Source organism: Onychostoma macrolepis, chromosome 05 (assembly GCF_012432095.1).
Source record: "Onychostoma macrolepis isolate SWU-2019 chromosome 05, ASM1243209v1, whole genome shotgun sequence".
Classification (NCBI taxonomy): Eukaryota; Metazoa; Chordata; class Actinopteri; order Cypriniformes; family Cyprinidae; genus Onychostoma; species Onychostoma macrolepis.
Genome location: NC_081159.1, coordinates 25,272,036 through 25,289,437, shown reverse-complemented (window position 1 = coordinate 25,289,437; position 17,402 = coordinate 25,272,036). Strand labels below are relative to the sequence as shown.

Sequence of the window (17,402 nt, the reverse complement as noted above, 5' to 3'; positions counted from 1 at the left end):
TTTGTTTATTTGGGAAGAAAGTGTTGCATGGTTCTTTCACCTGGGACAAAAACAATTCAACTTTTTATTTTTGTTGAACAAATTTGATCTATGTACCTTTTCTAACCAGAAACCCATTCTCTGCCTGTTCTTTGTGAATTACATCAGTACTTCAAATCCTTTTCATTTTTATTTATAATAACCACCTCTCCGAGAGCTGAAGACACACCCACTGTTTCTGTCTTTGTTAAATCAGCCACATATTGTAACTGTAGGTGCACTTTATTTTATTTAAACCTCCTCACCCGTAAATTTAAAGTTAATCCCTAATTGAGATTTAAATCTGAGTTTAAAGTTAGGAAGCAACAGGATTAAAGTTAATCTATTTTAAATATAAAATAAATGCAGGATCAAAATGATGGTTTAAATGTAAATCTTCTTATTTTTAAACAAGGTTTAAAGTTTGGGCCAACAGAATTATTAGATAAACCTTGATTTAATCTAGATTTGAGATTAATCCTTGTTGGTGCAACCCACCCTTAGAATAATAACAAAGATATGATTGATTTGTTGTATTTGACACGTTTACGTTGTTTTTATATGAACATTAGAAAGGCTGCGTATGACGAATATGATTGGCTGCAGCGGGTTAGACAGACAGCAGCTTTAGCCAATCAGCTGCTGGGACCGAGAGCGCGCAGACCGTCGTGAGGCGGAGGAAGTGGGCAGCCACCACGGTCGGTCACCCTCCATCTTCGATACCATCGTAACGACAGTTTGCTTGAGGGGGAAACTGACAGAAAAAAAGGTAAATAATGTGTTTTCTGCGCACGCGAGGTAGTATGTATGTTCAGTTAGTGACTTAAAATGATATTTGATTCTTTTAGAGTATGCATGTGAGGCGGGTGGATTTTGCGCGCAAATTACTTGACTCCATACTTCGCTGCAATGCTAAGTGTGCAGACAGTGGCTACAATGAAACATGGCAATAGATTGTTTTGACACTTAAACGAATGGATTTTGGTCTGTGCATGTTGTTGTATTTAATTTACTAAAGCCTAAATACCCCTCCAAACGAAGTGAAGTTGTTTTTTAGCTGCAAAGACCTCGGCCTGTGTTATCCTGTTAGCACGCATGCTAATATTTTAGCGAGTGTGAAGATGATCCGCCGAGCGCGTACAGTAACCAATCAATGCCTCGCTTGTGTTTACTCTGACTGTACAGGCGCACAGTTTGGAATAAACTGCTGAAGGGGTGCATGAATCATGAGCGGGCTGAATGTCAAGAAGCTCAAAGTCAATGAGCTGAAGGAAGAGCTCCAGCGGCGAGGCCTGGACACCCGCGGGCTGAAGGCGGATCTGGCGGACCGATTGCAGGCGGCGCTGGAGGCCGAGGCGGCGGGGTCTGCGCCATCGGACGAGCAGGATCAAGACTATGAGGCTGGCGGGGAGCCGGGAGAGGGCAGTGATTATCAGGAAGAAGGTAATGCGTGTTTTTACCTACACGTTTTGACTTAGCCGTATCCTTAAGCTGCAAAGGCTGTTGTTGCGATTGGAGATGTGCTTCACAGAGATTAGGAGAGATTATTTATTAGGGTCGCCTGGAGACATGTCAAACACCATAGGGGGACCCCTTCTGATGCAGGACACCCACCTGGGACATACAAGAAGGGGCATCTAAAAAGTGCTTCCATTGTCGTGGAAAACTCAAAAAATTGTAATTTTACAACGGGAAAAATCTGGTACAGTAAGAAATTATTAGATTCTTAAAAGTCATGGACATATTGTGGAAATTTCTATAGGATACTATAATTACTTTAAAGTATATTTTGTTGAAATTGCTTTTGTGTGAATTCTCTTACATCATTTAATAATAATTAAAATATTTTTTGAGCACTTTAAAATGATGAAAAGGTTAAGACAATTTTGCCACAAAAGCATCTGTGTGTGTCAGAGGGATTTTTTTAGTGATGCTTAGCTTCAAAATATAATTTTAGTAAATGCTTATTTCACAGAGTATTTTATACATGTTATTAACACCAACCTCACACTAATACTAAACCCAACTTTACATCATATATATAAAGTACATGTATATAAGCAAAGTACATATTGTTAGTTATTTTTCATTAATTGTGTTATTACACTGTTGCAATAGTTACACTTTATTTTAAGGTGTGCCTTTTACATTGACATTAATGTAGAAAAAAGTCATTTAAGATTTCCTGGCATGGGAAAACTCTTACTAATAAATAAGTAAATAAATAAAATTACTTGTGATTTAGAAATCTTGAATGAACCATGGATATGTTGTTTTAGTTATACTCAGCTTTACATAGCTTTTTGTTGTTGTTGTTTTGTTGTTGTTGCTCTTTGTGAGTAGATTATCTTTAAAAAATTGTAAAATGCAATTGCATATATTTCTTTTTTCTTTTTTTTTTGGAAAATTGTAATTGAGTGATCACAAATTAATGGAAGAATCATGGAAATTAGTTCTAGACATTAATGCAACAAAATATGTTTATTCTGCTTAATTTATACACAGAATTTGCAGCCAGGGAGCAAGATTATGGAGAAGAGGCCAAGGCACAGTTTGATGATGGAAACAGCACAGACCTTTACCAGGGTGGATTTGATGATCAGGGAACCGAGAGTAACGAAGGCAATGAGGACAGCACTGAGACCCCCATACCTGGTTTTGGTAAAAGTGATTATTCATCAGACGCGATACCAGGACAGACGACGGAGCAGTACTCCGATGACCAGGATGAATTCCAGGAGCCTCAGGCCAAGCAGCCGTACCCTGAGGAACCAGCCAGGAAGCACTATAAGCAGGATGAGGTGAAGCAGGAGAATGAGGAGACTCCTTCACATGCTGAGCCACAAGATGAGCAGAGGTTTGACGAGCCAGCATCACGGGAGATCCCAGAAGGAGACTCAAGTCAGCGCAACCAGCAGGAAGAGTCCGGTAAGTCTGGTCAAGTGTTTAAATGACAATGAATAAATACATCTGCTGTCCCATTAAACTAGCACATAATGCACTTGATCAAGTCGGACTGTGTGCCGTTAGTTAATATTATGCTGAAGAAAACAAGACAAAATTGTTTTCATAAAGCTATTAATGTAATTCCACAGAACTACTGTGTGAATGGTCCAGCTATTAGAGAATTCACCACTTGTGGTTTAAGCTGCTTCTTTATGCAAATGATATCTAAGTCAGATCTAACGTAAATTGTGTTATAGAGTGCACTAGCTCTCAACCTCCTTTTATGGAAAAATGTTTCCCATAGGGATTTTTTTTTAAAGTCTTCCCTTCATTGAAGTGCTATAAGCCATAAACCATGCCAAACAGCTAAAAGGTACATCATAACATTACAAACTTTTATTTGAGGGAAAAAGTATATGAAAATCAGACAAAAAGACAATGGTGTAAGACTGGTTACTTAATGTCTTTGTTGTCTTTTGGAATTTTCAGTACAGTGTCATGGCCATGGGTAATGTAGTGTTTCACCAAGAACTACATTATTTTAAAAATAAGTTGAATTAACATGAACAGATGGCTTCAACAAAAGCTTATACAATCAATGATCAACCTTAAGAGTTCACAGCAGGTTTATCAGTAATTGTTGCAATTAACAAAATCAATTTGCCCTAAAGAGAAAATGAATGGAGTTTTTACTTCCAAACGTCTGACTGTTGCATTGTATTACCACATAAATATATTTGATGTAGCTCATGATATATTTATCCAAATCTTTGCAGAGGTGAAGACTGAGTATAAGGCCGACGAGGATGTTCCACAGCACGCTGAGCAGGCCGGCGACTGGGATGCACAGGCCAAATCAGAGGATGATAGATACTCATCATACAGTCGCAAGAGGTCATATGATGATAGTCGAGGATACGGTTACTATGAACATCGTGAGGAAAGGAGGTAAGTTAGGTCTCATTGGAGTTACTTTTTTATTTTTTTTGTATTGCTCAATCTCATAGTTCTCTTTGGTTGTTATAGGGGAAGGTCACCACAACCCCCAGCTGAAGAAGAAGAGGAAGACATTGATGATAAACTTGTGGTCATTGACACCTGTGAGTATAATTAAAGAGATATGTTCTTGTGATGGAGCTGTTTATATTAGGGATGCATCGATCCGACACTCAGGATCGGTATCGGCTCTGGCATTTAAATAACAAATGCAATGACATTGTATGTAACACCAAGTACTAAAAATGAAAGTGTCTGTACAATACTTGGTCTGGAAAAAAGTGATTCAGAGCATCCTTAATTTTCAGCATTCCTGGTCTCAAAATGAAGGAATAGTTTGTTCATTTTAAATGTGCTTGATAGTGTAATATTCACAGTTTTATTCACATTACAGAATGGCTTCTTATTTGTTTGTCTCTAGATAACTGTGACCTGCACTTCAAGGTGGCTCGTGACAGATACAGTGGTTATCCTCTGACCATTGAGGGTTTTGCCTACCTGTGGGCAGGTGCTCGAGCCACTTACGGTGTTACCAAAGGACGTGTGTGCTTTGAAATGAAGGTAACAAAGATGCCATTTAGTGTTTGAAGCCATGTTTTGATTGCCTGAGATAGGTCACAAAGATCTTTATTGTCCTGTTCCTTGTTTAGATAAATGAGGAAATTTCAGTAAAGCACCTTCCTTCGTCTGAGCCTGACCCTCATGTGGTGAGAATCGGATGGTCCCTGGATTCTTGTAACACTCAACTTGGTAAATGACCAGACTTACAGTAACCTTGCTTCAAAGCATTTCTAACACCTGACACCGTTTTTTTAGTAAGATTATTCAAAATGCTGGATAGGTTTTGCTGGAAAGTGTGAGTTTTTTTTATGCTGCATTATCATTTATGTTCCTTCATGTTACAGGTGAAGAACCCTTCTCTTTCGGCTATGGAGGAACTGGCAAGAAATCCTCCAACTGTAAATTTGAAGACTATGGGGAAAAGTTCAGTGAAAATGATATCATTGGCTGCTATATTGTAATTGTTTTTCTCTCATTCTTCTAGATTAGATTACGCATAATGCCTCTTAATATGGGCTCAGAGACTATTATTAACCATATCTCTTTTCTTTTCCACTTGGATTGTTTTCCATAGGACTTTGAAAGCAGTGAAGAAGTAGAAATGGCATTCTCCAAGAACGGCAAGGGGCTGGGCCCATGTTTCCATGTCTCTCGAGAGGAACTGGCTGGCCGTGCTCTTTTCCCACATGTGTTGGTGAAGAACTGTGCTGTGGAATTCAACTTCGGACAGAGAGAGGAGCCCTTTTTTCCTAAGCCAGAGGGCTTCACCTTCATTCAGGATATTCATCTAGAGGAGCGAGTCAGAGGGACACTGGGACCTGCCACTAAAGCTGATTGCGAGGTTTGATGTGGAAATGAACTTTTAAGAAAAATAATTGTGTATTTCTGTCTAATCAAAAAGAATTTTATAACGAAAGAGAATTGTTTTAAAATTTTCAGCTGTGGCTGAAATGTATGCATCTATAATCTAATTCCATGGAGACTAATAATTGTAACATTTCTTGGAAAGTTATGCCATTATTTGATGTCTTTTAATCTAATAATCTAATTCCATGGAGACTAATAATTGTAACATTTCTTGGAAAGTTATGCCATTATTTGATGTCTTTTAAAATTGTCTACCTTATTGTAATGTGCCAAATAACTATAAATAAGACTGGACAATTAATTCTCGTCAACAAGACCTAATCTGTATTAAACAGTTATGTAATTATAGCATTATAATGTTTAATACATAACAGTAAATCAAATGTTCACATTTAAAAGACATATAAAATGTATGTGACCATTGAACCAAGATATTGGTGATACCTAGCTTGTAAAATGTTGACTGTTTTTTTAGATCCTGATGATGGTTGGTCTGCCTGGTAGCGGAAAAACCACCTGGGCCATAAAACATGCTCAAGAGAACCCTGAAAAGAAATACAACATCCTGGGCACAAATGCTATCATGGATAAGATGAAGGTATGCCTGCTGAATATAATGTCTGTTATTATGGCAGCTGTGCATGGTAAAGCCGTCTAGGAAAGTTAGGTCCTCTTCAAAGTCCATGTGGAAGTAGCTACCAACTTTGCTTCAGGAATATTGAATAGAAGGTATTCTGTTACGGTTTTATTTTAGCACACCTCCTCAGAATCCCTTGCTCACAGCAAACTATGGGTTGGTTTAAGATAGAGTGGGTAGGGATTAGATCTGGGCAAAAAAAAAGATTTTTCGATTAATCGTTTTTTTTAAATGATATCGATTCTCTCGGTATTTATTTCAGCAAACATTTTAAAACAAGATCTGATGAATGTGAATCTTATCATTAGTCTTCTCCACTAGATGTCACCCTCTTATTTAGCTTGCGTGATGTTACAACAGAAAGCCTGTCATTCATTCAGTGCTTATCATGGCGGAGATAGTGTTGACAAGAACAAAGCGATATGCGTGATTTGCAATGCTCAGGTGAAATTCTATAGTAATACTACAAATCTGTGGAAGCATTTGACATCACGCGTCATTGCAGTGATTTCTGCAATGAATGGCCAATCAGAGGCGTTCAGATGAGCCATCGCTGGAACAGCCGAGTTGTTTTGTTTACTACACACATACTAAAGCGCAGACGATGCTCGCGGTGTTTTCAGCTTCTGCCGTCGCACTATATGATGATATGAACACAGGAATATCATCTCCAGCTGCTCTGAGAGTCATTTCATTAACATTTTACCGTTTAATTTGAGAAAACTACCGTCATATCACATACACAGCAGCTGCAAGTTCTTCACGGCAACCCGTCAAAATAAAAGTTTGGTTTTTAACATGAAGAAACTCTGTCAGAAATATATTACTATTTAGCAATCTTAAGACTCAACGTAACGAGTGTTACTACTACTAATAAATATTAATAAACCTTTATTTTTAAAGGAGTAATCACTTTTTTTTTTTTTTTTTAATTTTAACAGTAAACCTTTTTTGTGCAGCACTTTGTTTGCCAAAAATAAAAGGGTTTAATTTTCATTTGATTTGGATAAATTAAATGAATGTTTTATGCCTTCATCTGATTACCAGAAAAATTAAGAAGAACATTTTATTGGGCCCTATTATTGTTTAAAAAAAGGACCCTATAAAAAAAAAAAAAGAATAGGTTTAAAATACAGGCCTGTGGCTCTTAATTTCTTTTTATTAATTCACCATTTGCAAACCGATGTTTACTGTTCATTTTTTAGAAATATCAATAGCATTTTTATTAAAAATATATTCACTGAATGTAATCAAAAAATCGAGAATCGAATCGGGACATCTGAATCGCTACCCAGCCCTAGTAAGGATATTCTCCCCTCAAAAAAGGATATTATATCTTTTAACTTGTACAGATTAATTGTATACTTGAAGACATGCAATGTGAAGCTAACAAAGTAAATGGCGTCAATTTTGATTTCATGCAGAATTTAAAGCATCACCGCTAAAGCCATACACTTTTAGACAGACATCTTGTCAATGGATGGGCAACTCTGGCTTAAGACCAATAACTCATTTAGTTGTTCAGGCCATCCACCAATGAATCGTTTTGAAAATACGTAGTTATTCCAATCAAATCTATACAGTAAAGTTTATTGCTCTTTTTCCATCAGGTCATGGGACTTCGTCGTCAGCGCAACTATGCCGGACGCTGGGACATACTTATTCAGCAGGCCACGCAGTGTCTCAACAGGCTCATCCAGATTGCTGCCCGCAAGAAGCGCAACTACATCCTGGATCAGGTACTGCCATACTTACCTTCCTTTGCGCTGTCCTCACAGCTAAAGCCCTTCCCCTTCCTTCTCAACCCTCCCCCCAAAAAAACCCACATCCACTGCTGCTCACTGATGCACATGTTCATTAATGCACTTCTGTTCTCTCTGTAGCCTAGTCCAAAGCATTGGTTAGCCTATTGTGTTTCTGAAGACTTGTTTTTTCCAGTCCTTTTTCTTTGTCCTGAACATGTTGCTGAATTATGATTTGTTTTGTTTTGCTTAATCGTTAAAAAAAAACGATCAGGGAAAGAATGCAGTATAGTATGTTGCAATGAATATTTTTGACTTTATGTATTGCCTTGTTGTAAAGAGATCTTTGCCACACTGTACAAGTAGTCCATGACTTTAGTAAGATGTTGAAAAACAAGTAATCACTGCCTGGTGAGTAAGAAAACACCTTCTGTTGCTATGGTAACTGTAAAGAAAACAAGAGAACTTTTCATTAGGTAAACTTGGAACTTTACTTGAATGTTGTGTTTAAAAATGAATGGCAGGTAAGTGGAAAAACTAACCTACTTGAAGTTTACAGGTGGACAGTTCCAGAGGTTGTAAGGTAGGTAAGGTCAAAGGACATGCTAATGGGTCCTAAGGAGTCCGTGAGTATGAACAGGTGGGTACTAAATGTTTGTCCGTGTCGGGCACGCTGGCCTTTTGAACAACGGGAAAGTGAAGGTAAGGAAGGGGACCCAGGCAGTGCATGAGATTGAAATACAGAAGAGTGAGGATTATTTACATTCTTCAGAAGTTTGAGATAAGTTTTATAAAGTCAGGACAATAATATACCAGCTGATAATGTGTTAAAATCTCACTCACTGTTGTTTGGAAGTGATTGATGCAAGTACATTTTGAGCATGACCAACAGTTTGGTTGGTTTGAGAGAAAACACTTCCAGTATTAAGCTGTCATATTTGAATTTGATTTCATTTGATTTCATGTAATTTCTTGTAACGTGGATCTTTTACAATATTTTATAGTAACAAACCAGTTCTCTGTAACATGCGTCTCGAAAGAGAACGGCTTTTGTTAATACTGCTAGTTTGAGGGAAGCAGAAAGGGTCCCCTGTACAATGTCAGTCATTCACAAACTCCCTTGTGCTGGTCTCTTCTTAATTCACGGTAAGTCAGTTGGGGTTGTGAGAGACAACCGCTAGTCATTCCAGAGCAGTAACTATAGACATGAAACAAAAAAACTCTCACATTTTCATCGTTGCAGGAATCCAATTCCCCTCCTACGGAACGCAAAGCCGTAACAAAAGCAAATAATGAACAGCTTCTACTTCTTTCTTGTCACCATTGCTAGACAAATGTATATGGATCAGCCCAGAGACGAAAAATGCGTCCTTTTGAAGGTTTTCAACGCAAGGCTATTGTAATTTGTCCCACGGATGAGGATTTAAAAGAGCGAACGTTAAAGCGAACTGATGAGGAAGGGAAGGATGTTCCCGATCATGCTGTATTAGAAATGAAAGGTAGGAATGCCATGGATAACCAAAACAAATGTTCAAAACTACACACCAGATCTGCTTTTGCTGTTTTTTTGTTTGTTTCTTTATTTTAAGACTTGGAAGAACCCACCCGTCCCTCCTTCTGTTAAACCTTTTTGCCAGATAAAAGAGCTCCTCTCACCTTTTTTTTCATCTCTCCCTGCCCTGTTAATCATATTTTCTTGCATTGTCTCTCATGCCATTCCTCACCACTGCAAACCAGCTCAGATAATCAGGATTGAGGATAAGGATTGCTGCAATTGGCTCTCCAATTCACTTCAGCAACCGAGCAGTTTGTATTGGCTCTATTATTAAATGATGAATAAATTATTGGACAGCTGTCCTCAGCTAGGTACTTCTTAATTTGCAGGGACACCTTTTATCATAACACTCTTTTTCTGGCAACTGTTTTTAGTTTAATTTTCATTCCCTAAGACCCCCCAACATTGTCCTCATATTTCTACTCTGGGACAAGTGTTTTCTTACACAGCTAAGGCAACGTTTGTCCTAGAGCATGTTAACTTTATCACTACATGCTCTAGTTCTCTCTCTTTTACTCTCTCTGTCCCCTTGTTCTGTCCCCTCCCCTGTATTTTTGCTGTCACCATTGTATGGTGCTGATAATGATTCTCTTTGTCTTTTGCCGGCGCGGCTGTTCTGTCCCTCATTGCGTGCCTCTGCTCCCGCAGCAAACTTTGTGCTGCCCGAAGTCGGCGAGTTCCTGGACGGGGTGGCATTCGTAGAGCTTCAGCGGGAAGAAGCCGACGCTCTCATCAAGCAGTACAACGAAGAAGGCCGTAAAGCCGGCCCTCCCCCAGAGAAGCGCTTTGATAACCGCCAGAGTGGTTTCCGCGGCCGTAGTAACTTCCAGCGCTATGACAGTCGTGGTGGACCTCAGGGTGGCAGAGGTGGCTACCAGAACCGGGGCGGCTCTGGAGGCGGAGGCGGAGGCGGAGGCTACCGAGGAGGTAAGAGTCCTGAATTTACTAGTTTTGTCCTTTTCAGATTTATTATTATTTTATTTATGTATGCATTTAGCTTGGACACATTAAAAAGTGACAGTAAAGACATTTATAATGTTATAAAATAGATATATTTTAAATAAATGATGTTTATTTTGAACTTTCTATTTATGAGAGAGAGAGAGCAACTGTGTGCGAGAGATATGTATAATCATGTGATGAGGGTACAGCGAACCAGTGTTGCCAGAGTTTTCACGCAAAATTGGGCTACTTTTTTATAATGTATCGCAGCCGCCCAAAATATGTGTGTGTGTGTATGTGTGTATATATATATATATATATATATACACACACATATACATATGTGATCACAAAAGGAAGTTATTACAAACTAGGGATGTGCGCTACCACTAATTTGACTGTCGTTTAAATGGAAGTTTTGTATCCGACTAGTCTAAAAGCTAGAAACCCACAAAAAATGGCAAAAGAAAAGAAAAAAACTGTGCGTGTATAACAGCCTACACTTAAAATACTAAATCTTTGCATCACAGTCAAATCCCTCAATGAAATCTGCTAAAAATAGGTCACGATTATGCCGTATGCTTGCCTCACGTTATCATCATTTAATTTTAGGTGGTCGTTAAACAGAAAATAAGGAAGAGCATACGTAAGGAATAATTGACGACGGGCCGTTGGATTATTCACCACCTCGGGTGTGCATTATTTTTCTAATAATTCAAAGGACCGAAGTCAATTATTCCGCTTATACTTCGGTTGCCACACCTCAAGACATCGATCAGATGATATATTTCAAGGCATTCGTCCGGTATTTCTACTTAAATCGCTATTGTGAGTAGGATTATTTCTTCCGCATCTCATCCAGTGCCTCCGTTGCTAATTCCAAAACGTCATTTTAAACCTAGTAACGGAGGCTTGAGCCGTTGATAACAGATTAATGCAGTTAATACAGTTAATAACTAAGTTATGAGAGAGAGAGAGAGAGAGATTACCTCTGTGCATGTCTCAATAGTGTTCAGCAGCAATGTCTCTAGTTATAGTGAAACTTAGTTCCTTTTGTTCACGAACCGCGCCGTTGTTGTTACCTCGCTTGTGAGAAATCATGTAGTTTTTAAGTTGTTTACTGATAAAATTGTCAGAGTAGCGCTAACAACAGTAGCGAGATGTATGTTAATGTGTGTGAAAACTGTAACTGTTATGTATGCGCGGTCTGTGAGGGAGAGAGCGGAGAGATAGAGTATGTGCTTTCCGTACATAATAAAGCGCAGTTTTGTGGCAAAAACATAGACATGATCTGTCGTTTTTATAATATTGTTTACTATATTTATTTATTTATTTATTTGGCCAGTGTCTTGGTTATTTTGCTGTTGTAAGACCTTTGAAATAACAGAAATCATTTGGCGAAGTGATATGGTCATGTAATGCGGTCAAGAGCTGCCTGGAACTACGTTCGCCGTGCGTTTCCCTGAAAATAATTGCACACCTTAGAACGTTCGCCAGCCAATCAGATTCAAGCATTCAACGGCCCCGTAGTATAAACTCAACATAAACCAGTGCATAGCTTATTTATTCAGATCAGCTGCAGAAATGGAAAATAGACTCATTTTCATATAACGTTAGCCAACATCAGTGGCGGTTTTAGGCATGGGCGAACGGGGCAGATGCCCGGGGCGGAATTTTTTCATGACACGTGGGGGGCGGCACAAGCACTTGAAAAAAAAAAAATCATCTGCGACGCTACGCGGTTTTCTATTATCTATCATATTATCTATCATATAACTGTGCGGGGAATTGGCAAATTGGCGCCCCTGCTTGTTGAGAAGGTACCAAGCACAGAAGCTGTGTGAGAAGTGGAAAGGGGAGGGGGGTGCGGCCGCGGGGGACAGTTGACCTCTCCCAAATTAGTGGGACAAGTGGGCTAAAGTCAGTCACACCCAGGGGCGCGGGAAGTGTTTTTTTTTATGTGGGCAACTGTTTAATTGTTGGGAATATAAAAAAAAAAAAAAATCGGAGTGTCTATTTAAGTGCAAATAGCTATGTTGCTGGCAGAGGCTATTTAGATTAACTCCACCCACAAATGTATGATTGAGATAGTCAAATATGCAAAAGACGGTTACTAGTTGTCAGATTCAGTGGTGCAGATGGTAAAATTTGCGTTACACTTCTTTCGACACGATCGATCAGGGTTTGAATCTGCTTTTTGGCGAACTTTTTTTCTCCCTTTTTAAATTTCAAATCACATCACATCAGAAAAGCATTTATTTTTTAATAAAAATGAAGGAAATAATCAAAGAGTTGAACATAAAGTATTGGGTAGGGTTAGGGTAGGTGTAGAGAGGGCTTTTGTCCCAATAAGGTGGCATCCATTTAATAATTAGAAATAAAATTTAAAAATTACACTCAATAAGTTATTGCATACTATTTTATAATGTATTACAATGCAGAAGTGCAGATAATTACCACTATTTTTGCAATAAGTAATGTTTTTCTCTAATAATGTTTTTCGCCATGTTTTTATTTTATTTTAACATAGAATAAATAGAATCTAAAGCTATTTGCACTGTGTAAATAACATATCACTAAAGAATACTGCTATTTTCACTTTGTGGTTTAGTCTTGACTTCTGGTCGTGAGTGACAGTGTTGGGGGATGGGAAATCTGTTGATTGTCGAGTGCCAAATAAACACAGAGTGTTTATTATGTATATAGAGTATATTTATTTAAGTTCTGATAACTTATACTGTTTTGTGCAGAATTGTGTTTTTCATGTTGAAGGATTTGTGCAATTGAGAAATATAAGCTTGTATTACACTTATATTGTTATAGTAAAACTGTTTGTGCAGGGAATGGGCGCTCAGTGGGGGTCTCGCCCGGGGAGTAATTCAATGTAGAACCGCCACTGGCCAACATATTAAGACAAGTCAAAAACAATAGGCAAGTTTATCAAGGAATAGCATTAAAACGGCTTGTAAAATGTAGGCTACTTCATGTTGGCTATATTGTCTAAATACAAAACAATGCTCGTTTTACTTACTCAGACCATGGGCATTTGTTCAGTGAATTTAACATGTTAACGTGGTCTGGCGAAAGACGGGACTAGAGGCGATTCTGCACGTGAAAAAAAAAAAACGCGCTTGGCAGGAACTGAAGTTACAGGCACACAGAGAGATAACTACAAGCAAGCAGACAGTTTCAAAAAGAGCCTGGAAATCCCGCTCCACCACCAAAGTGGGTCTTCGTTTAGAGGAATAGACAGCGCGGATGGGATCGCGGACCGCAGCGACGGGTTGTAGTGTATGACATGATTGACATTTCAAGCTAACGCATACGTGCCTGTATTGAATATGATTACGCATCGCTCCAGTAGAGTTATTGTAAGCCAGTTTGACATTACACAGTTTACAAAAAACTTTTCCGTTTCCTTCTAATTCAAAATAATCCCACACCTTGCTGGTTCTTCGTGTGGTCATTTCAAGCTCGCCGCAACTGACGAGAAGAAAATGCATGCGAGGTCTGAGGTAAAAATGTAGTTTCCGCCCAGACACGCTTTTAAAAATATTTATATATTTAAATATTTTGATTATTTATTATTTTTCAAGTTTTATTTTAGCTTGTTGTTAAAATGTTTTAAATGTAGGCTAACGTTAAAATTATGGTAATTTTTTTTTTTTCTCTCGTGTAATCGACTATTGATTTCAGTGTCGACTAGCAGGAGCTGTACCGTTTAGTCGACTAGACCCGCACATCCCTATTACAAACACTCGATGGTGGTTTAAAGTGAGTTCTGAGTAAAAGTGTACTATTAATCTCATAAATTGTCTTATGTAGCATGATGCTATTGTTAGCTCTAATGCAGCTGCAGAACAGGTCCAATTCTTCTTCATAATGCACTTTGTCATAGTACTTCATGTAAGGTCGCAAGAAAATGTTTTGTTGTATTTATTTAGAAATACTTTTGGTAGTAGTTGGGTAAATGTATACTGGGATTGAAGGAATGTGGCTTGGTAAATTTTTTTATTGCCAGTATAAAGGCTGATAATGGCTGAATAAAAACTAAATAATAATAATAAGGATTATGTCTCATACCTGGCGGAAGTGTGAAAGGTTCTGTTTCCTTAAACTAGTTTGTCATGCATTTCTTTATTTCAACACATTTACAGGTAAATCCTAGTATTTTACATTTGCGATTAATCGTGATTAATGACTCATGACTGTGATTTTGAAGTTATTTTGATAAACCCTGTCTGAGTTTATTTTGCAATTAATGATCAGCTTACTATACATTTATTCCTTATTTATTGTTCTGCATTGATGGTTAGATTGTGCCTATATGTTGTTGATAATCAGTCATCTAATTCATTAGGATACAACCGTGGAGGCTACAACCAGAATCGCTGGGGAAATAACTACAGGGATGGAGGCTCTGGAGGCCGTGGTGGATACAACCGCAACCAGCAGTCTGGAGGCAGTTACAACCACAACCGCCAGGGCTCCTACAACAAGAGTGGCTCTGGATCATCTGGAAGCTACAACCAATCACAGGTATAAAGACATGGCTTACGTTATCTAAGTTAACTTTTGAATCTAACAGGAAATGTAGTAATTGCTTGGATCCTATTTTCTCATTTTTTTGTAGCCTCAGGCTTACAATCAAGGCTACAACCAGGGCTACAACCAGAGCAACTACAACCAAGGGTACAACTACGGCAACTACAGTCAATACCCAGGATACAACCAGAGTTACAGTCAAACTCCAGCACCCACAGGACAGACTTACAACCAGCAGCAGCAGAGCTACAATCAACAGTACCAGCAGGTGAGATTAGTCTGTGGAAGAAACTGCATAGAGTCATTCGGGGGCAATGTAAATTTAACTTAAATTATTTGTTTTGTCTTGTATATCAGATATTTCAATTTATTGCATTACCTAACATGCCAAGAACCTTTATGAATTAGTTTGTTTTTTACACATTAGAAAATGTTTTGCCGCCTTATCTTGAATGCATGTGCATGTATTTTTATGCATTGTACCTTACTTCCCCCAGTATGCTCAGCAGTGGCAGCAGTACTATCAGAACCAGAGCCAGTGGAACCAGTACTATAACCAATACGGCAGTTACGGCAACTATAACCAGCAGGGCACCCAAGGCAGCCAGGGCGCCCAGGGAACACAGTAGTAGCAGCATCGCAGCCGTTTCAGACGGCCCATTCCCTAAGCAGCATTCCTCATGCCTTTTTTGTGCTCCTTCTCTTACCCAGTCTTACCCTTTTTTTGCCTGCTCTCTGTAAACGTTTATTCTCTCCCTATTTATGCCAACCTTAAAGGTAACCACATTTCTGTGGCCCTCCATTGCTCTGTTTGAGTTTTGGTGAGAAGTATCCCTTTTTTGCTCTTCTACTAAATATTTGTTTACATACAGCTTGATCTTTTTTTCCTCTGTGTACTTGTAGATGAGAGGTTCGACTTTTGAATTTAGTAATGTGTGGTTTAGTCCGCTGCAAACAGCTCACACACTATGATGTGCTTGAATGTTTCAAAATAGAGCAGGAGACATTTCTTGAGAAAGCTTTGCACGCTTAGATTTACATCTGATGTATAGAGCGAAAGAGAGGCAAGGTGTTTCTGTGTTCCAATAGTTTTACCACTGATTTTATTTTTTTTTAAAGAACCACATTTTGCGGTAGATGGTCATGGGTATTGTTCTGTGTATGATCATATGCCTGTATGTACACATCGATGTAAGACCATGTAACACTTTTGTCTAGGTACATCATATTGGACATTTTAATAACCTAAATCTTGAATAACACTTTTCTGATGTCACAAGCCTGTGAAGGTTATCATTTTCCTTTTTATATACCATTTTTAAAATGACTCTGATTGGTCTGATGCACATCTACTCCCAAATTGCAGATTAGTAATGATCCAAACTAGTTCCTTGTGTGGATATGTTTTTACCTTGTGTCTTGTCTGTAAAGCAGTATCTGCATATGGTTTTGTGTCAAATCAAAACACATTATTTTGTATTTGAGAATATAATCAGATGAACCATCCTGTGTTCTGTGTTCTTGTTTAAATTAAGAATATGTGAAAGATGAAATATTAATTTTAATCTGTTGGCTATTAAGTTGAGACAAAGGGTCAGCCATTTTATTCCAAAAATTTACTAATTTTATTTCAACTATTAATTCCTCCACAAAACCTAACAAACAAGATGCAGTTTGTGATGGAGCAAATAATGTGGAAATTTCTGAACATTTAAAAAGGGAATTAACAAAAAACGAGTGAAAGCAAATGAACGCAGAGTTGTGGTCGTGTCGGTGAGAAGACGTGGCAGATGCAATATAGATTTGCAGCGTTGGTACATTTGTTGAAATTAATAAAATTATTTTTTGTCATGTACTATAAAACTAAGTTACATATGCAAAATATTATTGTATAATTACCATGGAGTATATAATGATTCAGTTTACATCATCTTCATAAATTAAATAAAAACAGAAAAAAAGCAAAAACAATAACGCACATTCTTTATTCATTATTTTCTAGATGTAGAGATTTAAAAAAAGTTTATTTTATGTAGAAAAGTTAAATCGCCATCTTGCACCTGACGTGATTACGACTTGTAAATACGAGTTTTTTTATTTTAAGTTTTTAATTTTTAATTGTTTTAATTTAGTTCAAGACAAAAAGTACAAGGCAGTTATAAGGCAATATGTGCCGTAGGGTACAACGGGGCTAAAGGCCCCCCTTAAGAAAAAATGTGCTATTCACTGCGCCTAAAATGTATAATTGCAGAAAAAAATATATAAGCTGTGTTGAACATTAATGGAGCAACATATTTTGTGTGAAAATAAATCAAGTTGTTTATTTTGTTTAAAATTCTTATAAATGTATGAGGTGGCAAGGGGGGCCTTTTACCCCACACACGGGGTAAAAGGCACACGGTATTGATACAAATATTTCAGCTAAAATAAAGTTAATACTTGTTCAATACAATCACTTTAGCAAAGTTTGTACTATTTTCTGCTTGTTTTGAAAAATAAAATAATTTTTGTTCAATAAATATACTGTCATTAAAATATGTTAATATAAAAAATATATTTTAAAATACAGAAAAAAATCATTTTAATAAAGATT

General features: G+C 37.8%; 2 protein-coding genes across 2 annotated transcripts in view; both read left to right on the top strand.

The window, feature by feature from the left end:
- The window catches only part of LOC131540269 (ras-like protein family member 10B), a 42,717-nt gene extending 41,996 nt beyond the window's left edge, over positions 1-721 (top strand). The window contains exon 5 of the mRNA XM_058774883.1: positions 591-721. Within this exon, the coding sequence (XP_058630866.1) occupies positions 591-690 (100 nt within the window). The 3' untranslated portion in view covers positions 691-721. The remainder of the gene's footprint in view (positions 1-590) is intronic.
- hnrnpul1l (heterogeneous nuclear ribonucleoprotein U-like 1 like) lies at positions 648-16,313 on the top strand. Its single transcript, XM_058774878.1, has 16 exons — positions 648-787; positions 1,204-1,461; positions 2,524-2,946; positions 3,741-3,912; positions 3,991-4,064; positions 4,382-4,521; positions 4,611-4,710; positions 4,866-4,978; positions 5,096-5,362; positions 5,864-5,986; positions 7,636-7,764; positions 9,098-9,266; positions 9,971-10,249; positions 14,625-14,803; positions 14,898-15,077; positions 15,307-16,313. Exons 2-16 carry the CDS (start codon positions 1,245-1,247, stop codon positions 15,436-15,438), a joined length of 2,697 nt encoding a protein of 898 aa, XP_058630861.1. The 5' UTR covers positions 648-787; positions 1,204-1,244; the 3' UTR covers positions 15,439-16,313.
- Positions 16,314-17,402: the final 1,089 nt, after the last annotated feature.

Bases quoted from the DNA above. Each gene is read 5' to 3' on its own strand.
- hnrnpul1l (XM_058774878.1), top strand. From the start codon at position 1,245: ATGAGCGGGCTGAATGTCAAGAAGCTCAAAGTCAATGAGCTGAAGGAA. The intron at 4,522-4,610 runs GTAACAAAGATG...TTCCTTGTTTAG, and splicing joins GTGTGTGCTTTGAAATGAAG to ATAAATGAGGAAATTTCAGT. The intron at 5,987-7,635 runs GTATGCCTGCTG...TTTTTCCATCAG, and splicing joins CTATCATGGATAAGATGAAG to GTCATGGGACTTCGTCGTCA.